This window comes from Piliocolobus tephrosceles, chromosome 1 (assembly GCF_002776525.5).
Source record: "Piliocolobus tephrosceles isolate RC106 chromosome 1, ASM277652v3, whole genome shotgun sequence".
NCBI classification, from domain to species: domain Eukaryota; kingdom Metazoa; phylum Chordata; class Mammalia; order Primates; family Cercopithecidae; genus Piliocolobus; species Piliocolobus tephrosceles.
In genome coordinates this window covers 39,312,245-39,337,557 of record NC_045434.1, presented here as the reverse complement: position 1 = coordinate 39,337,557, position 25,313 = coordinate 39,312,245, and the positions used below count along the sequence as shown (strand labels likewise).

Below are 25,313 nucleotides of genomic sequence, written 5' to 3'. Positions count from 1 at the left end.
AATATTATGTTGCAGATTTAAGCTCCCTTTATCTTCAATTTAATTACATTCTCATGGCCTGTGTGACAATGCCAGGTGCTCCTTCTGCTCTTGATGAATTCCACCCTGCTCTGACCCGGCTATTGGGTTAGTTTGCAAATGCCTTACGTACCTGTGCAGCTGACCCTGAGTGTCATTAGCATTCTGTTGACTTCAGTCTTGACCAGAAGGCTGCAGAAGTCTAACATGTTTCTGCCATAAAGAATCCTTGCGATTTTTCAGATTTTTTTCATGAACTCGAAATCAAATTTAGCCGACATTTACTCAACACCTGCTCTCTGTGAGGCAATGAGAATTAATAGTAAGGGCAGTAAGTAAAAGAGTCTGTCTTTTTGCAGCACACAGTCAGTTGAGAAGATCATAAAACATAAATCTCAAGAATAAACTATGCCTGTGATGTGGGCTGTCAGAGAGCCTTACAGCAAGGTGTTGCTATTGGGATGGAGGGGGTTCCTTCTGATTGGGAGAATTCTGAAAAAGGTTTGGAAAGGAGAATTTTTAGCTTGAGGTAATAGGTTTAGGGAAGAAGCTGAGAGTTAACAGGCAGATCAAGGGTGGGGACATTCTGGGCAGAAGGGACAGCAGAGGAATCATGCGTGTGTGTGGGATAGAAAACTGGGATAGGCAAACGGGACAAACTCATTGTCAGGCAGGACAAGGAGTCATTTGGATATTAGATTTGGGGCCCATCAAAGATGATTGCACAGATGATCCACTTTATGGCATCTATTCAGTGGTACTCCAGCAGTAGTGTGGTGTGCAAGGTTTGTGGGCGGACAGAGAAAGAAATGACGGCAGGGAGATCAGTTATTTAAGAGAGGGCAGGGGGTTGTGCAGGTGCTGGGGGTTGAATAACCTCTGATATGTCAACATCAATGGATGGGAGGGAATGAAGTTGAGAAATATTTCAAAAATGTGACAAGATTTAAAAACCAATTTAGGAAGGGGAATGGAGAAAAAGAAGCCAGAAATGTCTGTACTTGTCGGGGTTAGGGTTACGGTTAGGGTCCCTTGTGGGACTTGGGCAGAGTAATGTCACAAGCAAACACAGGGAGCCCAGCAGGAATGGAGGATGTGGGAAGGTAGTTGTTTAGAGACAGTACGGCATGCAGGGTCTATTTAGAGCCAGTATAGCGTTCAGGGTCTGAGATGTGAGGAGCTGTCCAGCAAACCTCTGGAAAAGCAGCCTAGAGCTGAAGAGGCAAGATTGAAGCACTGATTCTGGAGAGGAGTGGTGGGTGCCTGGAGAGGGCAGGGCTTCCCAAGGCAAGTGAGTATAAACTGGGAAGTGCAGAGAGGGGCAGGACAGCCCAGAGGCAGGAACGGGGCTTGCAATCACTGTGTTCCTGTAAGAGACGTGAGTTGTGGCCAGTTGAGATGTCCTGTGCCAACTCCAGCTAGCAAGTCAGGAGCAGTAGCTGGAAAAGAACCCAGAGCTCTACATTCCTGGGGCAGAGCTCTAAGCCTGGGGACTACAGAGTCCAAGGTGATGAATTCCTTTCTCAAGAGCACTTAGCCCTGCTTGCCTTTTCTGTTTATTTATTTCAGGAAAGAAGACAATGCTAGAATGCTTAACTTTAGGTTCAGCTTAATTCTCCTTGAAATTATGCACCGGTCTCTTTGGAAGAGTATACTGGTGTCCTCTTGTGAGAGGGGCCTGCACTAGGTCTGTGCTTCTCAAACTGTGGTCCTCTGTGATTACTCCTTGACATTTAGCAGTGTTTTGGTTAGGAAAAAAAAAAAAGTTTGGACTAGTTTTAATGTTCTGTTTCCTTATATTATTCATGTCCACATACTTTTTTTCCTTCTGCTCTTTATATTCCTGTTACTTCTTTTACATTTTTCTTGTTTACTATAGCTCTTTTTAAACATTGGACTTATTGACTTCCTATGACTATATTATTTCTCCAAAGGCTAATTGAAGATTCTGATGCCTGGTTAATATTGATTAGCTTCCACTTGTGACTCAGGCCCATTTGCAGCCCTGCTCTCTTTCCTTGGGGCCTTTACCCCCTGGATAGTGGCCTGGGCAGTAAGAGATTTGGAGGAGACCTTTGTTCTACTGTTTTAGTGCTGGTAGGAAGTGTCCTATGATGGCACTACCTTTGTGTTAAAGTGAGGAGCAGAGCAGAGGCTGGAAGCACCAGGTTTGGTGCTAGATACCAGCTCTGCCACTTTTAAATGACGTGTCTCTGTTTCTCCATCTGTAAAAGAGGGGTGATAAAGGTGTTGGCTTTGTAAATTTGTTCTGAAAATTAAATAGATAACTCAAAGCAATGTTTGGCATAGTGTCTGGCACATACTAACTGCTCATTAAACATTAGCTATGTGGATTCACCTTATTCTATAAACATATCTTGAATTAGGGGAGTGCTTATCAATGGGCTTTTATTCATCAGTTTATCTGTGTGCCAGTTTCTTGTGGTGCAGTGTACCAAGAAAATGTCCAGAAATGAAGGGTTCTCTTTCTGCTGAAGTTCTAAACCCCAATTAGCAGCAGGGCTCAAGAAAGGGGTAATAAGAAACGAGAAACTTTTCTTTTGCCTCTCATTTTATAACACAAAGTTCCCTTTCTTTAATAGAGGGGCACTGTGGACGATATCAGAAAGAGACAATGAGTCATTGTGGAGGCAGCATTAGAATTTTTATTTCATCTTATCATCAGGCAATGAGTAGTTGCGGCAGAATCATTTCACTGAGAGAATTCAGGTTATGCACCAATAGATCTGCCCAGAAAGACTGGGTCCTGGTATGATATAGTAGAAAGAGCTCTGCTGTTAGAGTCATGAGGCTCAATTTCTGGTCCTTGTGCCTCCTCTGGCATGTTGTGTCGCTTTGATAAAGGTACATCACCTTTTCTGGCCTCGGTTTTTTCATCTGTAACATGGGAATAATAATAATACCCTCTGTGACGATGGCGTAGGATTGTTGAGTGACAATACGTGAAAATGCTTTATATATTAAAAAGGTTGAAAAATGGAATTCATTTCCATTATTATAAAGCCATCACTTTCTGTTGAGATTTCTGCTGCCCTCTGGGTTTCGGAAATGGTTTGCAGCTAAGGCTATGTGTCTTTGGAGCTAGTTCCTGAGAGGGAGTGTAGACTCAGCCTTAGGGACCTAGAGCATAATGAGAAGACAAGCTTTCTCCCAGGGCAGCAGTTTGCAAACTTTAGCATGCATCAGAGTCACCTGGAAGGCTGATTACTGTCCCCAGAGTTTCTGATTCTGTAGGTCTAGGGGTGGGGCCTGAACATTTGCATTTCTGATACTTCTCAGGTGATGCTGACGCTGCTGGTCCAGGGACCATGCTTGGAGACCCACTACACTAGGGCAAGCAGGAAGAGAGTCCTCCTTCTGGAACTGAAGAAGGCAGTGTGAAGACCCATGTGGGTAAGGAGGTTTGGAAGAAAAAAAAAAAAAAAGGAAAAGACAGAAAAATAGGGATCATGTGCAGATTGGGCAGAACAAAGGAAAAAGTCTCACTCCATAACAAATGCAAGTAGGGGGAAGTTGCTAGGTGATGGATGAGGGAGAGGGGTGAGTTTCTACTGTAGGAAAAACCAGGTGAGAGGCAGGAGCATAGAGTTGGAAATATGCATGTTTGGGAAGGCAGAGGAGGTGGAAATTTCTCATTAAGAAGTGGGGAGTGGTGCGGTTGGTGCTGGTTAGGGTGGGAGTGGAGATGAGCTGGGGGAGAAATGTCTCTGTAGAGTAAGGGGCACAGCTGAGATGTGGCAGAGAGGGCGATTTCAGGGCTGTGTGGTTTGGCTTGGTAGTGCAGCACAATAGAAATTTGGAGAAAGGGGGTGGAATTTAGATGTGTGACCTGCCCTGTAGCTTTCTTGCTCTCTGCATTTATCACATCACATCACACCCAGCAAGACAGCCCCCCTCCTCCTGGCTCATTAGGAGATTTGATTTGGAGTGGCTCCTGCTGTCAGCAGCTGTCTGGGGCAAGATCTTTACGCTCCCCACTGCCAGTGCAGCAGCCAACCTTCAGCCAGCAGCGGGGCTCATTAGAAGAGGGCCCCCTGGACACTTGATTTTCAGCTCACTGGTGACTGGAAAGAGTTAATACCTATTCTTTGCTGCCCCCCGCACAGCCTCTGGGTGCAGAGGGAGGCAGCTGTGGGCTGTGGGGACTTCTCCCTGAGCTGCAGCCAGAGCAGCTTCAGGTTAGTGAGGCTGAGTTCGGCTCAGGGGCACCTTCTGCATCCTGCCAATGAAGATGGGCGTGCAGACCGTGCCCGGGAGCTGAGCCGCCGCCCGCTGGGTGTAGGCTGCTTCAGTATTTACTGGATGTGACAAGCAGAGAGAAGAGCTTTCAGCGGGGCCGCTTGCTGCCTGGCTCAAGTGGTGGGAGGTGTGTTGTGCATGCCTGTGTGTGTATATGTGTGTGTGCGCGCCTATGTGTTCATGCACACATGCCCTTCACTCGCCGAGGATTTGACTGCTAAACGAAAGATCTACTTTTTCTCCAGAGCGCCTTAACCCGCAGCCTCTCTGACCATCCAGTTGGCAAAGACCCTCAGGCCATGAGGACTGGCCAAAGACAGTGAGTATTGCCTTTGCTTTTCTCTTTCTTCTCCGGGATGTCTGTGTGCACCGATTGCATTATCCATATTTAATTAACTTGCCTCTTCATGCATATTGATTGCTTTCTTCCCGCAGAGGCTCTAGTTTCTCTCCCCCGCTTTATAAATCTTTGCTCTTTGCTTTTAACCTTTGCTTTTTCTTTGAGTATCCTCTCTTCCCATTATATCTCGTCCTGTCTGCCCCAGACGCACTTGTGACTTGATGCCCATCTATGAGGGCACATGCACTGTGCGGGCAATCACACCATTGAACTTCCTGGGCTTTGGGTAACTTCTAACTCTCAGAAGTCCAGGGCCAAATGGGATAAAAGCCCTGAGGTGCTGGGATGGGCAAGGCAGCTGGGTCAGAGTGTCCTGCTGATTCTTATTTATTGGCATCTGTGGCTGAGCGCATCAAATGGGTAGTGGAGGGTCTGAGCAGCAATTCGGGCAGTGCTGGATTTGAAGGAGAGAGACAGGCATCTGAACAGCATGGGCAAGCTACTGTGGGCTGGCAGTGGGATGGGAAGAGAGACAAGGTGGGGACAGAAGGCTGGGTGATCCCCTGCCCCAAATGACCTTGCCTGCAACGTAGGTGGGTAGTCGTCTCTGGTTCCACTTGGCTCTAGGATAATAAAGGTCCCTGCATGGATTTCCCCTTCCCCTGAGTCCATATCCCACAGCGAGAGGCCTAGGTGCCCCAGACATGACTTCTAGGGACCATCACAGCTGCAAAAGCTTTGACTTCATGACTCCTGGGGTCTAGGTATAAGCCTGGTTAGGAGAAAGATTAAGGAAATGTCCCTGCAGCCAGGGAACACAATCCATGATGATGGGCCCTCATACACCGTCTAACTAATTGTTTTTTCTAGTTTTAAGAAAGCAATCTTTTAATTTTATTAATTGTAGTATTATTAAAGAAGCTATTTTTAAAAGTGCTTGTGAAATAGTCACGGTAGTATAAAAATAATTTAAATGGTGTAGCTGACATAAGAGTCTTATCTATCTAAATTAGGTTTCTTTTAAAATGGGTTCTATGTTCGGTGTCAGAGTTCCCCAGGGGAGCGCTTTATGGATAGGCTGCTCTCCTCACGTGTTTCTTCCTATCAGAGGTCTTCTGCGGGAACAAAGGGTTTGAAGCACTGAGAATGGGACCCTCAGGAGAGGAAGACTGTGAGTCAATCAGCTTTCAACCTCAATGACCCCTGTCTCCCCACACTCATGTCCTTCCTGCTTCATGTCAAGAATAGGCCAGTCCCCAGACTGAGGAAGGTCATATAGGCTCCATATGGGCAAGAAAGGATGACTTGCATATTCATTTCTTCAGCCTGCACCTGTGATCCCTGCAGAGGAGCAAGCCTGTGTAGTGACGGTGCCTGACAAGCCTCTTTTGGAGTTCCTCCAACCTCCCTCCCACTCCCACTTTCCCGAGTCTCCACGCACTCCCACCTGGGACAGGTGCCCTTGGAGGGAGGCGAGAATCAGAGCAGCATCCAATCAGATTATTTTGGAGCAAGTACTGACCCCCTCCTCCAACCCCGCTGGCTGGTCACTTGGGCCCCACTTTAGTAAGAGAAAGAGAACAGTAATTTTTGGTTTGCGAGGCCCACGCCTCCCCTGAGGCACACGTCCCAATTTATTTTTGATGGCCAATGGTTGGGGAATCAGGAACTCCTAACCAATAATCAACAACATGAAGCCGCCAACAATTTGTTCTTGTCCATCCTTGGTTTGTTGCCCCTGCTAAGGACAAGTGGACATTTGTGGGGCCTGGGGGGGATGTGTGTGGGGAGGTGTTCCGCTGGCGGAAACCCGTCTGAGAGGAAATGTAGTGCAGTCAGATGAGAGAGGGTGGCCCCTCTTACAGCAGATTCTTTGATTTTAGGTGAGAGGACGTGCAAGGGTAAATTCCTGAGCCCCGCAGTCTTATTTCCTGCCCTGACGTCCCTGCAAACCAGCCCAAGGGTTAACCATAAGCGGATGCCTGTATGGCGGCCTTACTGATGCCACGCAGGTAATGAATCAATGGCCTGTTTTCTTGCCCCTGACCCTTTCCTCTTTTCTCCACCTTGTCACCCCCTCTGCTATTTGAGCCTGGCCCAAGCCTCCTTAGCCCATGCGTGGTCTAATTGCATCTGTCCTCATAGGCCTCCTGTGTGAACTGCACGGTTCTTGTCTGTATGCCTCTTGCAAAGTTGTGGCCTTGCAAGCAGGACCTGCCTTAGCTGAAGCCCTCCCATTGACTGGTGAGACAGCTTGGCAGTGACTTATGGGGTGGGATGAGGGACTGTGCATGAGCTTGTATGGAACCATTTAGGGATCTCTGTGAGTTACTGGGATAGGGGCTGTGGAAAAGAGACAGACAAGGGAAAGCCTCGTTATTTTTAAAAAAGTATCCTTAACCTTTGACTCCTACTTCTAACCTCATTATTTCAGACCTAGCTAAGAAGATTATAATTGAGGTCTTAGCTGGAAAGATAAGAAATAAAACCATTTTGTCCCAAAGAATATGTTGTTGAAGATTTTTGCAAACTATTTGGGAGAATCACAGTTGTCTTGGTAACAAGTAGCATCCTTTACACTGGCCCCTGCTAAACCTTGTTCAATGGCTTGCGTGGATTTGCCATTTTTTGAAAGTCCTCTTGATTGCTCTTTGAGGGCAGTGACCTGAGTGTTTTATGATTGATGATCCTGAGGCACGAGGAATGAACCAACTCACTGAAAGTTGGGCTTTGGCCTATGGGGCAGCCTGAGCAGGACCTTTACTTGAATTCATGGAATGTGATGACTTGAGGGCCCTTAATCAGCTGCTCGCATGGCGTGCTGTCAGACACCCTGCAATTTGCAAGCACGAGTGGACACATAAGACGCTCGCTGTCACAGGAGGGAGAATAGCAGTAGCCAATGTTTGGAAATGCCATGAAATGGATGGCTTTATAACGCAGCCTGGCTGAGATTCAAGGTGGGAGCAGGGGACGTGCAGGCCCGATTTTTTGCAGGAGAGAGGATATTTCTGGGAACTTGGATGTTCCAGCCCTAGGAGGCTCTTCAGAGACATGCTGTGGAATACAAATGCTGTCCACCCCTGCCAAATATAATACCATCCCAGCAGACATTTCTTGGATAAGATTTCTGTGAACGAAGACAATTACCAGGGATGAAAATCCATTTGAAGTGAAACAGATTGAATTGGATGACCTCTAAGGTCTCTTCCCACCCCTAGGAAAAAGAGGAAAGAAAGCTAGGCCAGAAGGACTCCTTTCAATGTGCAGAATGGCATCTTCTAGGACTATTTCTGTGGCAAATTGTTGCGAACATGCAAGCGGCAGTTCCTTTTTCTAAGTCACTCTTAAGTCCTGATTTGATTATACTAAACCCATCCCAACACAAGGAGTTGTCATAGTTAAAGGTCAGGGGTCAGCAAACTTATTCTGTCAAAGGCTAGAGAGTAAATATTTTCGGGTTTGTGGGCCGTATGGTCTGTGTTGCAACAACCCAACTCTGCCCTTGCAGTTGAAAGCAGCTTTAGACAATTTGTAAACAAATGGTGTTGTTGTGTTCCAATAAAGTTTTATTTACATAGACAGGCACCTTTTCAGGGCTACAGTTTGTCAACCTCTAATTAAAGGTTAACAGAGGCTAGCTGGGCATGGTGGCTTGGGCTACTCAGGAGGCTGAGGCAGGAAGATCACTTGAGGTCAGGAGCTTGAGACCAGCCTGGGTAATATAGCAAGACCTTGTCTCTAAAAAAAAATTAAACATATAAAAAAAAAGTAAACTGGTAAACGGAGGCTAATGTTGGGAGTCAGAAAGAGACATTAGAGTAACTTCTCACTGGATCTGTTATAAGAGATAACTATTTAAGTGCCCGATGTCATTATATGGGTCCTTTGGGAAATAAAACATATGAGAAACGTAAACATACATGTTAAAAATTTAATTATGCTTATTGAGATAAGCCTAAATGTAAATAGGAATACATGAGCTTAGTTAGGCAAGCATAAGAACTGACAAAGGGGACATTGGTTCTTAATTGCTGATTGTACCAATTATTCTTCTCCTCCTGCAAGCATCAATCCTATGGGTTGACTATAGCTAGATTTGTGGGATGAGTGGGGAGAACTTGAATTGGAACTGACCTGCCTTGAGGCCCCCTACTTTGTGCTTAAGACTCCGCGATATGCACCCTGCACCTTGCAAACATTCCTCTGCTCCTGGTGTGGGTACTCCTTCTGGGTCTTTGCAATCAGGAGCTGCTGCTGCTGCTGTTACTTTGCCCTCCTTGTGGAAAAGCAAAATGTGGATTGTTATTTTGTTATCACTGTATTTTCTTTCCCTACAGAGAATCCTAATTTAGAAATTCTTCCAAGCTAATGACCTTCATTGACTTACCATCAACTTGCCGAGTCAGCTTTAAAAAGCATTAAGCCTCTAGGGGACCATGTAGGGTACCTATGACTGTTCAGGTAGTTATTGATTCTCTAGGTGTTCTCTTCCTGTTCATGAAGTCTTCAGAGACCACCTGGGGAAGGGTGGGGGCAGTGCTGCCTCCCGTAGCAGCAGCACCAGGGGCCCTGTATAGAGCTGACAGCTGTGATCATGAAAGTTTCCCCGTCCTTCTGCCCCTGTGCTTGTTGCAGGAACAAAGGGATGAGGACTCGACTGGGATGCCTGTCTCACAAGTCAGACTCATGTAGTGATTTCACAGCTATTCTTCCAGACAAACCCAACCGCGCTCTCAAGTGAGTAGTACGGCCACGTGCCATTCCCTGGGTAATACAGCGAGTAATATAGCTCACTTCTTTAGTGAGTTGCTGACCAGATGAGCCACAGGAAAAATCCTGTCTCTTAGCAGCTCCTTTTATATCACTGGATATGAGTGAAAGGAATGTTTATTTTCCTTTTCAAAATGTATAGCTTAGTGATCTCAGAATGGGAATCCTCTTTTTTTTTTTTTTTCCCTAAGAAAGCCATATCATCCATCACTCTTAAAACTGTGGGTGGCAAAGGATACTTCTGGGTTCTACTTAGTCGTCAATCTGAGCTCTCAATTTGGAAATAAATGTTCAAACTTACTCTAAAAATATGCTTAGATTCAAGTAACCTGAATTCAGCACCTCTTCTATGCTGGTGCTGTATTAAATATCATAGATGTTACCTTGTGCAACCCTCACACAACTATGTTATGGGCATCATTATCCCCATTTCAGGAGTGCAGACCTTTAGGTGACAGTAAGAATGGAGTCAGGAGCTGAGTCTAACTTTTCTGACTCTAAGACCAGTTTCTTTCCATTGTTACCTCGACACCTTTAAATCATGTACTTACTTAGCTTTCTTCTTGAGACTAAAAGCCAACAGACAAAACTCACTGGATTCCAGTCTTGAGGGTTTTTTTTCATCAGTTACTTAAGAATGTACAAATTTACAGCGACAGAATTGCAGGAATCCAGGTATAGCTTTCATTTCATTTGCTACCCGCTCCCCCCATCCACTCCCCACATTTTTCCAATTTGTTTTTTTGAGAAAATCTTAGTGGTTGTTGAGGGCAAGGGGGTTATTTCAGAAACATTCAAGACAGATGTTTCTTTTTTTCTAGGAGATTGTCCACAGAAGAAGCTACGAGGTGGGCAGATTCCTTTGATGTGCTTCTCTCTCATAAGTGTAAGTAGAATTCAGGTCATATCATGACATGGCAAATCATCCATTTAGTGAGAGATGTTCCAAAGGCCTGTGATGATCCAGGTATGTAATAGGTGATCCAGACCTCTGTGGGCCATGCTGTCACAGAGCCTCCTGCCTAGAGGAGCATATAGAAAAGAAAATGAATGATTTAAATGCAGTGAGATGAGGGCCTTCTTTTCTGTTTTCTGGGTTCAAAGTGTGATCCCAAGAAGTCTTTGTATTCTCAGCAGTTTTAGCAAGAGAGAGTTTAGCTTAGAGGTTTGGAATGATGGGCTCATTTGGGAATGAGAGAAGCTAGGTTCCAGGCAGATCTCGTTTGTAGAATTGAATGGCCTCCCCCCAAATTATGGGAGAGTCTTGGGCTATGCCTCAGTCAAATGAATATTTTGTGCATTTTATTACTCACTTGAGTTGACAGTTTTGGAGTTTTATTGTTGCTTTTTGTTTTGAGGGTTTGCTATCCCAGCTGCATTTTACCCCTCAATTTCTTACTGAGTATACATTTTACTGAAATACAACTTCTGCTATACTTCCTCTTCCATTTTTCCCTTCCTCATCTGTAATGCCTTTTGTTTCCCGCAAAGGCAGAAATAGTTGTGCATATTGTGGTACAGAGAGGGCAATTTGACGTCAGCCAAACTTTTCAACTCTTGCTTTTTCTCATTATGTGCAAGTTCAAATTCAATGGCCTTTGAAACTAGTGGCATTTAATACCTGGAGATGGCAGAGCAGGGGTGAGGAAGAGGGAGGGGTTTTGTGAAGAGAAAGAAGGCTTCAAACAGACATTTCCTGCTCCTCTTAAATATGTCGCAGTGACACTAGAAGCCCTAAGTGATCTGGGAACAGAGGGCTGCTTTTAGTTTGGAGTAGTGTTTCCACTGACTTGGAGAAAATGGTTTGGTACAATTAAGTGAAAGGCACTGGGTGGGGGTCAGACCTGCGTTCTTGATTTTGACTCAGCATTGTTACTAAGTAGTTGGGTGGTCTTGACAGAAACTCTCAGTCTTCAGATGTCTTTAGAAGTGATTTTGCTTTCAATTTGATGAGCAGTTCCCTCCAACCATGCTGCTGATCTGGATACACTGATTAATAAATACGTTTGAATAGATTTTAAAATGAAATGCAAAATCTAAGAATAAGTACATATTGTAGCAAGCAGTTTTGTGAGACAAATAGTCACTTTAGTATTCTGTGATTCTGTGGATTGCACTTAGGAGGGAAAATAAGACAGCATAGATATAGCATATGTAACATATGGCTACACCCCAAACAGCAAGCTTATGTGATGAATTTGCCAAGGTAATGGCAAATGTATAATAATATTTAGGATTTGCAGTAATGCTATTTTTTTTTTATGAGGCTATTCTGACTTTTTTTCTGGAGTCACATTAGGCTAAACAAGTGTCACTACCAATTTTCGCCTTCTTTTCTGGCTGGATTTCATTCAAGGTCATCTTGAAGTTTGGTTTCTATTTTAGCCTCACAACTGACTCACTTAGTTCAAGTCCCTGAGGCTGTTTCCTCATTCTAAAATGGGGATGGAGATGCTTGCTACCTGTCACTGAATATGAGAAATTTAATAAGAGGACACCTTTAGTTGATTTTGGGTTCTCTACTTAAAGATTCTCTACTTAAGAATCTTTTGTAAGGATATGGTGGGGTTTTTTAAAATGATACTTTTATTTATCAAATGCAAAATAAATGTGCCTTGAGAATAAGATTACAAATTTTGCTGCCAGTTATTAATATTAAGCCATTATGGTCAGAGTTTATGGTGTTGAAATTAGTGATAGGAAGCTTAGGGTATATTTAGACTGCTGCAGTAGCAAGACCTAGAAATGTAAGAAGTTTAATTTTATTTGTCTGATTTGATGACTTTTAAATCTGAAGACACTTGGTTCTGCTTCTGTCAGGGATGCTTTTGGTTTTCAGGAATGCAATGACACTTTTCTGAGATGGGGACTCTGATAAGGAGTTATAAGCTGACAGGTACAGTTGCTCAGACCTACAATTCCAGCATTTTAGAGGCTGAAGTAGGAGGATCACTTGAAGCCAGGGGTTCAAGGCCAGCCTGGGCAACATGGCAACACCCCATCTCTAAAAAAGTAATAATCATAACAAATTATCTGGATGTGGTGGCAGGTGCCTATAGTCCCAGCTACCTAGGAGGCTGAGGTGGCAGGATCACTTGAGCTTAGGAGTTCAGGGCCAGCTTGGGAAACACAGTGACCCTGTCTCTACTAAAATAAAAAATTAGTGGAGTGTGATGGTGAATGCCTGCCATCCTAGCTACTCGGGAGGCTGAGGCAGGAGGATTGCTAAAGCCCAGGAGGTCAAGGCTGCAGTGATCTATGATCACACCACTGTACTCCAGCCTGGGTGACAGAGTGAGACCCTGTTTCTTAAAAAACAAAACAACAAGCTGACACCAGATTGCTTCTTTGTAAAACTACTGCAGAAATATGCTTTTTGAGCTTTGAAGTTTTGTGATCCTTCTCGGAGTCTGATGTTCTGTTTCTGTTTCTGTTTAGTATAGAAGTAAACAGCCAGGGGAGTGAATGTCTTTGAAAAGAAAGGGGTCTTTATTCAGGAGTCACTGGTAGAATTTCAAGCTTTTAGAATTTGAGCATGTACTCCCCTGTGAAGGCTATGGAGTAGTCAGCCCAGGTTATCTTGAAGGATGTTGACAACTTTCTGAAAGTCTAATTAATTTGGGTTGGTATTGTGACTCAATTAGGGCTGATTGAGCTTTTCCAAAGGGATTGCACGTGTGCGGGTCTCTTAGGAGAGACTGTTGATCAGAGGTTTGTGGAGCTTGCAATTAAGACAATAACATGTCCTAAGAAGTGAAGAGTGAAGAATCCCTGAATGACTGGGCTCCAAAAAAAAAAAGTACATGAGTCTAGAACCCCCTCCCTGGTAATTCTATCCATGTAGGCAGCTGTCCCCCTTAAGGTTTCTATTTCAGAAAATACAGATGATTATTTTACCCCCATTCTCAATCTATAGTACATCTTTGCCATCCCTGTTCTTTTGGGTGTTTTAGGCACTCATTTATGTTTAAAAAGATGTACCAAGTGCTCATTATGTGCAAAACCTATGGTAAGCAGCTGGAGGAGGGGAAGCACAAAAATGAACAAGGCACGGGTCCATCTCTGGTGAAGAACGCAGCCTCTGAGCGGACAGGCACGCATACCAATAACACAGGAAACAGTGCAGCGTGCTGACTGCACGCTGGGTGGCCTCAAGATTCCAAATAGAATCCTGACATCAGTGCTCCTCTTCAATTCCGTCTTGTCAATATTACAAGACCTAACTGATCTGGGGGTAGAGGCTGCTTTTGGTTTACAGCATGGTTTCCACTTAATTGGGGAACATGCTTTTGGACAATGAAGCGAAGAGCATTGTCTGGTAGTCAGATCTGTGTTCTCGATTTTGACCCAGCTGTTACTGGATATCTGGATGATCAGGTTGCAGTCTCTCAGTCTCTTAGAAATTCTGTTTCCTCATCTACATAATGAAGGATCTGGAGGAGGTGTCAGAAGCTGGATCCAGGATGCTCTCTGTAGCAAACAGAGAGGCTGGGCAATAACCAATCACCTTTGGCAGGTAGTTTGACTCAGCGCTGCCTGCAGGGTTATGTAAAATACTGCTTCAGAGCTGAAATGGCTCCAGCACCAGAAGAGGGACTATGGTGCCTGTGTTAAAACGCTGCTCCTCTCCTTGACTGAGCACCTCATAGGCTGAAATCTCAAGCAAAAGAAAGCAACTTTGCTATTTTTTAAACCTTAGAATTTAAATAATCTGGAGGGCAAATGTTTGGAGCCATTTTATTTCCAATTATATTTGTTTACAAACGCCATACAAAGTGGAAGAAGTACCCATGGAGGTCCGCGAAGTAACCACTAGCTAAGCGCTCTTAAAAACAGACAAACACTAACAAACGAACAATGAAATTGAAATTGCTGATGGCTTCATGAAGTAGGGAAGGATTTCTAATGTGCATTAATTTGGCATCTTTTTCCTGTCCACCAGTAACAATTAGTCTCCATGTCTATGAGTTGTGTGTGTAGTTTGGCCCCGAGTGTGTGTGTGTGTGTGTGAGAGAGAGAGAGAGTGTGTGTATACACTCAGGAGACTTTCTGCTCTGCAGCTCATACCCAAGAGAGAAAAGATTCCTCGTTTGTGGAAGATCTTTTACGACAGATTGCTGGGAAACAGGCACAAAATGCTGTGTATTCTTCTTTATTCCTCATGAGGTTCATGCAAATGTTTTTTATTTGTTTAGCTTTTAGTGGGACATTAAGTCCTGAACTCAGAGTTGGTGCTCCCTTCCTCGCCTTCACTCTCTCTCTTTCCTTCCTCCCTTCCTCCCTGCCTTCCTTCCCTTCTTTCTCCCTTCCTTCTTGCCTCCCTTGTCCTTTGATACTTTTTGGACATAAAAAGTTAGGCTTATTCCAGTTTTAAGGTGAAGGTGAAGGCAGGGTTCCCTCCCCTTCCCTCTCACTTCTTATGTGTGACCACACACCTGAGTGAATGAGCACCTCACCCCAGTCATTTACTTGGTATTTAGCCTTGTTTCACTGTTTGCACGGAGCACAGAGGCTCTCCCTGACCCGTCCCGCCGGGCCCACCGAATGCTGGGTTAATGGATAGTACAGTTAAAAGCTCTTCTGCATTTGCAGAGCTGTTAATCCACCTCTGAGAACAGGAGATGCACAGAGAAAGTTTTAGTTTTTAAAAACTAGCCCCTTTTGAGATAATGGTTGAGATGTAAAAATATAATGACTGGAGCTGGTCACACAGCAACCAAGCAGAAGACCCCAAACAATCAAATAAATAAACATTAAAATGATCAATTCATGAAATTTCTTAAATTATTTGTCTAAATGGCCTGTAGCTCTAGAATGTACAGTTGAACAGTCAGGCTTCCGTTCACTGCACAGCCCTCCCCACATCCCTCTCCAAGCTAAAACGTTCTAGAACAGCGTTACTCCAAGTGGTATCCAAGAGAGGTGGCACCAATATCTGCTGGGAGCTTGTGAGAAATAAAAATTTGGGGATCCTCTCAGACCTACTGAATCAAGATCCCCGGGGCTGGGGCCTGGGGATCTTTTTCCCGTAAGCCCTCCAGGAAGGTTTATGCACATCTCAGCTTGAGAAGTCCTGTTCCCAAAGGCACATAAGTAAAACCAGGAATCTGGAGCATCCTGGTGGGGCAGGTGGCCTGTGCTTTCCAAGAAACACACTTAAGACTGTATCTCGTATGGAAGCTTTCCAAAGTGCTCAGGCAGCGCGTCCCTAGCGGTGCATTGTGTATCCCCGTTTCCACATATGTAGGGAGGAGGGTTCCACAGTAAACAAACAAATATGGCAGGTGTGCTTTCTGGATAGATTGAGGATAAGAGCTAGAAAAAGATGTGTGAAGTAGAGATGGGTGGAAAATAAATGCCTGCTTCCTTGCCATCATCCTCACATTGTTGTAGTTTGTACTTGGACCCAGAAATGTGGGCATTTGGCCTTCAGTGAAGGAATGCCTGGAATATGTTAGGCAACTATTAAAAGTCTGTTGAGAAAAGTCTGAATGAAAGCAACTGGACAGGCTTCTAACCCATTCTGTCACTCACCAGCAATGTGACCATATTCAGATTACTTAACCTCTGTGAACCTCACTTTCCTCATCTGTAGAAGGGGAATGATGAGACTTACCTTGTACAGTTGTGAGAGTTCAGTGTGATCATGGTTCTGAAATGCTAAGCATGATGACTTCTCCATAGAGGCACTCAATAAAAAAATAGCTATTCTAATTATTTTTGCTCTAACATAATGTTAAATTCATTGAGAAACCATGCATTTCATGCCTCTTATGTGTCAGAGATGGTGTCAGCTTCTTGATCCCACAGGCAGCTTGAGTTTGTGGATTGGAGGTAGTATTAGAATTGCCAATAGGGCTTCTTTGAACCCCATAATACTCGTCCCCTTTGCCTCATGAGCTTTTGGCAGCCCCTCTTCAAACCTCCCCGTGCATGTGCGGGAATTCCATTGAGGACGTAGTTTTTAAAAGCCCAGAAGGTAAATTTGATATATTCCCTTTTTTGTGTGTGTGAGTCCCTGCAGTATTTCTATATCAAACTAACTAGACCATTATTTCTGGATACTTGATTTTCAAAATCTTTTAGGCTATGGACTCGTGTTCATGGGGGTTTTTGGGGGGGCTGGGATATGGAGTCTCACTCTGTTGCCCAAGCTGGAGTGCAGTGGCATGATCTTGGCTCACTGCAACCTCCACCTCACGGGTTCAAGCGATTCTCCGGCCTCAGCCTCCTGAGTAGCTAGGATTACAGGCGCCCACCACCACACCTGGCTAATTTTTGCATTTTTAGTAGAGACGGGGTTTCACCATGTTGGTCAGGCTCAACTCCTGACCTCGCGATTTGCCCGCCTCTGCCTCTCAAAGTGCCGAGATTATAAGCATGAGCCACTGTGCCCGGCTACATGAGGTTTTATAATACTTCTCCTGTATTAAAGGATTCCTTTGTGAATGCTAACCTTCACCCTGTTAGGGGCGCACTTCTTTTGTCTACCCCTTAATGGAAATTTCTTGCTGATTTCTTATAATAGTTGCAGATACAGGCTCCACCTTGATTTTCTGGTTACTTAATTCAGCTTCTCCTTGATAAAATAGGAAAGAACGTTGGAATAGGAGTTGTAAACCCAGGCTCTCCTTACTCTTCTGCTTCACATCCTAGGTATAAGAAAGTCATGCAATCTCAGAGCTCACCATTTTTATGTCCGGTGTAGGGTTTGATCATAGGCTTTCTCATGTCCTTTCTGGTGCAAAGACTTTAAGAATCTTCAAGTCCTAATACAACTATAATAAATCACCTTGCTATGTATATACTAATGAAGTAGAGATCATTGAAGAATATTACATTAATCACACTAGTGAAGTATAATTAGCATATCAAATGGTTGCCAATAAAATGTCACAACTGGAAATAGTTTGTTCTCTACATAATCTCTCTACATAAATCTTACATAATCTCTCTACATAAATCTACTTAGCTCCAGTTATTTTTAGAATTTTTTAGAGACAGGGTCTTGCTCTGTTGCCTAGGTTAGAGTGCAGTGCAGTAGCATGATCATAGCTCACTGCAGCCCTGAACTCCTGGGCTCAAGAGATCCCCCTGCCTTGGCCTCCTGAATATTTGGAATTACAGGTACAAACCACTGTGGCCACCTCCAGTTATTTGTTTAAAAGCATTTATTTCACAGATTTCACAAAAGAAAAGCTCTGATCCTGATGCTATTCTCATCACGAATTTCAAAGCAGTGATTTGTTTCTGGATCAAAGAAGTTTTGGCATCACTATTAGTGTATGTATCCTGGAGTTTAGAAATGTAATTTCCATTCTTCTCCTCTATCTGGTCTTGGAACACATTCACCAGCTTATTTTCTCCAGTTGTTCGGGGATACAAGAGGACTCTGGTTTTTGGGACAGCATTTTTCATAAATAGAGAACTTAAAATAAATTGTTGTTGTGCTCTTGTATTTTTCCAAGCCTGGGAACTGAGCTAGGCTCAAGCCCACCCTGATGCCAGCTACATCAGGGCTCCTGGGCCTTGAACTGTCACCTAAGCTCCACTCCCTGCTGTACCAGCTGCACTGCTCATTCATAGTGACCCAGATTCCTTTCTTATGTAAGCATCCTCCATCAAATAACTAGAGGGAGAAAGTCAGCTGCAGGCAGCACGTACAGCCGTGGTGTGTTCTTGGAGGTTCTGTGGATGCTCAGGTAGATGCCAATATTCTGCTCACTGTTCCGAGAATTCTGGACACAGGTCTTTCCCTTTCTGTCATTAAATGTGTATCAATCTCAAAAATTTATAATTTTCTTAGCACTCTCGACTCCTTGAAGGGTCATACAAAGAAAACCAAAGTGAAATAAAAATGAAATGACAAAACAGCAGGTCCTTCTGTCATTTCTCTTCCCATTTTCCCAAACTGTTCGCCACCTCCTTGCCTTTCAGTTACTCAGGATTGTTTTGTATTGGGTATATTATGTTCTGCATGATGACTCCTTAAGCCACTGAAGTACAGGAGTAATAGTCACTAACCTGGATTGAGCAATCACTGTCTATGTGTCAGGCCTGCATGTTGTTTACACGTATAAACTTACCGCATCCCATAACCCTATGGAGCAGATGCTGTTAGGACCTGCATCTTACAAGTGAGAGAACTGAGGCACAGAGAGGTTAAGTCCCTTGCCCAAGCTCACACTTAGCTGGTATGGGTTAGAGCCGGGACAGAATCCCAGAATTCAGGGGTCAAAGAGTAGTCACTCTTTCCAACTACCTGAGGTCTGTTGGGGGAAACGGGGGGGGCACTCCAGTTGCCTGGGCTTGGGGAGGGAGCAGGGTCTGGGGTACATGGGGCCCCGGCAGAGGAAACACAGCTAATGCAAAGCATGTCACCCTGAGAGATGCTGGGAGACACAAATGAGCCTTTCAGAAATAAACCAACATCCTGTGTTTGGAACCAACTGCAGTTCATGGACAAGTAGGAGGGTCCCGGTGGAGGGAAAGTGGAAAGATAGAGGAAGGGGACAAAAAGGAAAGAGAACAGGAGAACAGGGAGAGGGGCAGGGAAAGATGCTGAGGAGTCAGGGAAAGGAGCAGATGAAAAGCTTGCTGGGAGGAGGTGGGAGGTAGATGGAAGGGGAGACACAGTGTGGAGCTGGCTCTATTCTATGCAATAGGCTAGGATTTTACACAGTTGTGCTTGGATTTGTTTGCTTGGTCACATAAGCAGGAAAGGTGGGCCAGGTGGGTGGGTGGGGAAACAAGTGGTCTGTCTACAGAAGCCCGCTGCTGCCATCTGCTCCAGGCAAGAGGAGGGGCTCCTGCAGCAGTGCCCTCTACCACCTTCTCCCTTCCATTGTTCAGACTAAAGTATCTCTGTTCAGTGCAGGCTCTGGGAATATAAAAAGGGTTGGGGGAGATTGGGACTGAGAGGGGTGGGCATACAAAGTGGGTGAGCAGAGGAGGAGGGGTGAGGGCAGGTGCAGTCTGCACAAGCCTTTGTGATCTGTGTCTATTGGGGCGTCTTTGCCACAGTCTGTTCTCTGTTGCATCTCAGGTCCAGACCCTCCCAGGAAGGGCCCATGAGGGCAGGGCCATTCTCCCTTCCTTTCCCATCTCTCAAGCACTTTCCTTGAAATTCCAGGCAACTTTCAAGTTTCTTTCGGTTTTCCTCTCACTCTTTCTGAGCCTGCCCTGAAAATGCAGGCCACCACATTTTGGGCTGAGGCTACCTGAGAGAACATAGCATCTTTGCAAGGCCACTCAGCTGTTCTTCATTACAGCATCCCCTGGACATGGTTGGAAAGGATGCCTTTCTGCTCACACTTCAGCTCTTTTGACATGAAAAGGCACTCCACTGGGCCATCAGTGCTGTGGGAGAGAAGAGACTTTACGCAGGTTCCAAGTTAATGGTGGCACATAACGGCCTCAGTTCTCGCCACAGAAAAGGTGACAGCAGGTGTCCTTTTGCTGGAGAATCTCCAGGTCTGTGAGCCAAATGGTACACTTGCTGGGCCGTGGTATGTGTGTGATGTGTTTGCCTGATTTGGGCTTACTGTCTATCTCTCCTTTGGAGGCCTGCCAGCCATCACCAGAGGAGAGAGGAGGGTGGCTATGAAGTCACGCACATGTGTGTGCAAATCCACTTCTCACCTTTTACTGGTCAAGTGACTACAGACTAACTCTCCATGTCTCACTTTCCTTATTTATAAAACACACTTTGCTAAGAGCTAACACTTATTGACTGCTTATAATGAACTACTAGGCACTTTTACATGGCTTGCCTCATTTAATCCTCATAACAGCCTAATTCAGTAGGTCCTGACATTGTTCATTATTCCCAGTTTAGATATGAGAACACATGGGCTTGGAGATGTTAAGGCACTTTTCCAAGGTCATGCAGAATTCAAACCCAGGCTGTGTGACTCCAGAGCCTCTGCCTGCTTAGGAGCAATGATGTAAGGATTGAGTTAATGTATATAAACTGGGCAGCACAGAATTCAGTGATGACATTGACATTGATGAGGAGAAAGATGGAGTCGTGGAACTGTGACAATCAATCCGCTAAGAGCTATGTCTGATACAGGCTAATCTAAGTTGCCATGAGGACGTGGAATGGAGTGCTAACTCTACCTGGGAAAGCTCATCATATTCAACCCCTTCAGTTTACAGATGAGGATGCTGGGGCCTAGTGAAGTTGAATGTGTTGTCCAAAGTCACACAGTTAATGATGGGGCTGATTTTGGTCAGAACTGGTGCTGCCACCTGAGACCTGTGGTGCTTCTGCCTCAGCAGGCTGCCAGGTAATGAGAGCTGGCTATGAGTTCACCACACATCTCCAACTCCAAATCTCCATCCCTGCTGAGTCAGCCTTAACTGCTTACGGTGTAACTTGGTTGAACTCTCCTGCCCATGCATACCCTGTTTCTATGTTGACATATGCTCAGATACCCCTCCGCCTTCCGCAGTGACTTTTCTCACTTTCTCTCCACCCCACCTGGAAATGTCACCATCTATGGTGTCACTTGTAACCTCTTTGTCTTGCCCTACAGTAGGGATCCTCTCCCTCCACTTCAGTGGTCACTGGCACAGGCATCCCTCAGGCTACTGTCACACAGAGCTAGAGGCTAGACCTTCTACATGCATGAGAATGTTGGCTTTGCAGTTTAGCATCCTTGCCACTTACTGACTGTGTGACCTTGGGGAAGTTATTTAGCTTCTCTAAGCTTTTTTCTTTTCTCTAAAAAGTGGTGAAAATATCAGAACCTAAGCTATAGATGTGCTATGAGAAGCCAGTACTGTAAGATTCATAAACCACTGGGTATGGTGCCGGGCCCAAAGTAAGTGTGCCATCAATGCTTGCTGATGTTACTTTAAAATTCTTTCTCTGGCTTCAACTGTTTTTTTTAACTTCCTTCTTATCATTCTCCCCTTCCTCTATGTCCCAATTGCCACTTGCTAAATCCTTGCTATTCTCCAGCTTCAAGGATCATCTGCCGGCCTGGAACTGATGGGTCCTCTCTTTGAATGATTGATGCACCACCAAATTAAAAGTTCTTGCTCCCTTTTTGATGCATTGTAACTCCTCCAGGAATCTAAGTCTAAGCCTTTACAATTGTTTGACTGTTTTTTTTGTTGTTGTTGTTGTTGTTGTTGTTTTTTTAATCACATGCTTATTTACTTTTCCAAGGTCGCTGTTCCAAACCCTTCCCACTCTCTTAGACTTCCCCACTATAGCCCACTCTACATTTATAATTACTCAATTGATTATTTTAAATTATCGCTTAATGTTGGTTACACTAGACTAGCCTCTAAATTCAATGAGGTGGTGACTTTATCTCATTTGTTTGTGGCATAGCCCCAAAACCTAGCACATGGGTGCAGCCCACATTCACAGTGACCTTATCCCAAATTAGTAACAAAGATTAAGGCTGTCCCACTTGACATATCTCAAGTATGTCCCTTTTCTGGCTGTTTTTCTCTATCTTCCTCTACCTCTCTCTTTTTTTCTTTGCCTTTATCCTTAAGGAAAAGAAGTTCTTTCACTTTTTCTTGGTCCCTCTCCTCTAAAATTTCTCTTCAGCAAATACTATTCTTTTGTTTCTTTTAATCTCCTTCAGTGCCCTTTCCTTTCTGTCTGCATACACATCAGGAGAGACCTTGCTTTGGAGTCATACGGACCTAGCTGGGAATCTTGGCCCTGCTCTTGCTGGTTGTGTAATTGGGCCATGTATTCCACTTCTCTAAGCTTTAATTTCTTCCTGCGGAAAGTGGAGTGATATTATCTGTGGATCAGCGTTGTGAAAATAAATTGGGCTAATGTTTTGTAAAGTCCTGAGCAAAAAGCATGGTGTATAGTAAATAAGTAAAATTCCTTATCCCAAATCCTAAATAAATAAGTAAAAACAACACCTACCTCTCCTAGGCCCTACCATCTTCTCCAGCTAACGTCAGACAGACTTTCAGGTTCCTGCCTGAAATGAGAAACTTCCCTGTATTCACACATAGTCCTTCTTTTTGCTCCTCATCATATTTCTTCTACCTTCCTGGGTGCAACATTTTGTCAATTAGATTCTTTTCTTGAACTTCAATTCCTGCTGCTCAACTGGTCTTTTCTGATCAGATCAACATTTACACATACCCAAGTCTATCTTTTTTTGTTTGTTTGCTTGAGACAGATTCTCACTCTGTTGCCCAGGCTGGAGTGCAGTGGTGCGATCTTGGCTCACTGCGACCTCCACCTCCCAGGTTCAAGTGGTTTTCCTGTCTCAGCCTCCTGAGTAGCTGGGATTATAGGCACATGCCACTGCACCCGGCTAATTTTTGTATTTTTAGTAGAGATGAGGTTTCACCATGTTGGTCAGGCTGGCCTCAAACTCCTGACCTCGTGATCCCCTCTCCTCAGCCTCCCAAAGTGCTGGGATTACAGGTGTGAGCCACTGCGCCCTGCCCTACCCAAGTCTATCTTAAAAAAAAAAAAAAAAACAACTCTTTCCTGACCTCATGTTTCCTTCCAGCTATGCTGTCTTATTTCTCTACTTTTTTATCTACCAAATTTGTTGCAAGCGTCATCTGAATGACTGTTTCCACTTCCTTCAGTCTCATTCACCACCGTACATACCATGGGACAGCTAGTGCCCCATTACACCATGAAAACTCTTCCTGCCAATGCTTGCTGAATCTAGTGACTGTTTCTCAGACTGTATCTAGCTTGACCTCTGGGCAGCACTAGTCACAGTGACCACTTCCTTCTTGAAATGTTCTCTTCCTGGCCTTTTGTAGTCCTGCAAAATTCTTCTGTCTCTCTGGCTCTTTCACAGGCCTCTTGGTGTATGCTATCCTATAAGCAGGCCTAGTCATTTTCAGCTGTATTATTATTAAATGCTAGTCTTAGTGAACTACTTCCAATTACTCAAGTAAACTTTCTTAATTCTAGGCCTTCATTCCTGTGGTTCCCTCTTGCTGAAATTCTCTTCTCCTTCCTCTCCTTCCTTCCCTTGCTTAGCTTCCCTCTCCTCTACTTCCCATGTCAGCTTAGAAGCCTCTTCCTCCCACAGGTCTTCCCTTCGCTCCTCAGGGCTGACAAAGGCACCCCTTCTGGGTCTTTCATGACCCCTCTGCTTTCTCTATCATATAACTTATTGCACTACATCATAATCATCATAATTATGTCTCCTTGGCTCAAGCTTGCCCTTGATGGCAAATTCTGTGAAGCTACGGTTATATCTGCTTTTAGCACATAGCATAGCCTGAGTCACATAACAAGTGAATGAATGAATGAAGATGACATTATTGCTATGTTGGATTGAAGGTGAATGTACCTTATATGAAGTTTTCAATGCTACATATTGTTACCTGTTAAAACCAGGCAAGTCCCTTTTCTTAGCATCGGTTTCCTCATCTGTAAGATGAGAAGTTAAGCAAGGCTCCTGAGAGCACTTTGCAGAAGTTATCTCTATTCATCCACACAAAGACCCAACAGAGTTGAAACCTGGATTTAAGGAGGTGATGCCTGTACCTCATCTAGCACAGGGCCAGACAGTTTCCTTAGCAAGGCTATCTTTACCAGTACCATGAAGGAGGCAGAAAGGTAATATTCTTTCCTTGTCTATAACTACATTCACCTTGCTCATAAGCACCTGTTTCTGTTTGGTTAAAAATTAAAATCTGACACAAACAACCTTAAACTCTCCCATTCGAAGAATGTCGTCTCTTCTGGTTTAAAACCAACCACAGGCTCTTCTGAGTTGCTTTTCCAAGTCACTTTCCAGTTACTCCTTTAGATAAACACACAGTCTTTTAGGGCCCCCTCATTCCTCTCCTCATTCACTGAATACAGTGGAAGTGTGTTAAGATGGAGGCGGAGAAGGAACCTCTGGCCTACGGTCCCTCGGGTCCTCACTGTGTCCATTGATAGTGAAATTGTGGACTGGTCACTGCTCAGAGTCCCCCCTTGCTAAACCAGCCCTTCACTGAGTTCTCAAGGGCACTGGGTCTTCTGCAAGAAGAAAACCTCCTCCAAGAGCACTGAGGCTTCTGCAGCTCCAGCTATTTTTCCCTTCGACCTCTGCCAATAGCCTCTGCCTCAGGGGCCCCTCCTGCAAGCAGTGGGGATCTCCTGGCAGGGAGGCTGGTTCTCTAATCCAAGTTCCCTCCAGAGCCTGTGGAGACTTCTGGATCTTCTCCATGGAGGGGACAGAGTGAGGGAGGGGTGACAAAGAGAGTTTCCTTGAGAGATTTCATGGGCAAGGATTTTAAGATTTTGTTCTCTTACAGTACCAATGGTCCCCGACTTACTATGGTTCGACTTACGATTTTTCAGCTTTATGATGGTGTGAAAGTGATATATATTCAGTGGAAACCATACTTCAAATTTTGCATTTGGATCTTTTCCCAGGCTAGCAATATGTGATGTGATACTCTCTTGCAATGCTGGGCCAAATAATCTAACACAATGTCTGTTTTATAATAAAGTGCTGAATAGCTCATGTAATTTACTAAATACTGTACCAAAAGTGTTCTGAGCACATTTAGGGTAGGCTCAGCTGAGCTGTGATGTTAGGTTTATTAAGTGCATTTTTGACTCTTGGTATTTTCAATCTATGATGGGTTTTTTCAGGACATACCCCCATCATAAGTTGAGAAGCATCTGTGCTTTGTTACATTAGTAGCTGTTTTAAAAGACATTGCTGAATTGAATGAATGATTCTCAGTCCATCTCTGCCTAAACATTGCTGTGTCATTGTTTCATTTTGATTTTCAGTTTATCTCAGGTTTCTAGTCCCTTCCTCCAGAGTTTTGAATCCAGTGTAGGAATGGGAGCAGGAGGTGCCCTGAGCAGACCTCTCATATGAGTCTAAACTACGTTACTCTCCTCTTCTCTTTCGGTACAGGAACAATTTTATTTTCCACCTGCCTGACAGGAAGTAACTTT

General features: G+C 44.4%; 1 protein-coding gene across 3 annotated transcripts in view; it reads left to right on the top strand.

Moving 5' to 3' along the window:
* The window catches only part of RGS8 (regulator of G protein signaling 8), a 48,133-nt gene that overhangs the window by 13,896 nt on the left and 8,924 nt on the right, over positions 1 to 25,313 (top strand). The window contains exons 1-5 of one of the 3 annotated variants that reach the window (XM_023203381.2): positions 4,325 to 4,405; positions 4,524 to 4,597; positions 6,502 to 6,630; positions 9,257 to 9,358; positions 10,213 to 10,277. In XM_023203381.2, coding sequence (XP_023059149.1) covers positions 6,605 to 6,630; positions 9,257 to 9,358; positions 10,213 to 10,277 — 193 coding nt within the window. In that variant the 5' untranslated portion in view covers positions 4,325 to 4,405; positions 4,524 to 4,597; positions 6,502 to 6,604. Of the gene's footprint in view, positions 1 to 3,318; positions 3,433 to 4,324; positions 4,598 to 6,501; positions 6,631 to 9,256; positions 9,359 to 10,212; positions 10,278 to 25,313 lie in introns of those variants that run through there. The other 2 variants (XM_023203380.2, XM_031934179.1) reach the window with 2 other exon arrangements.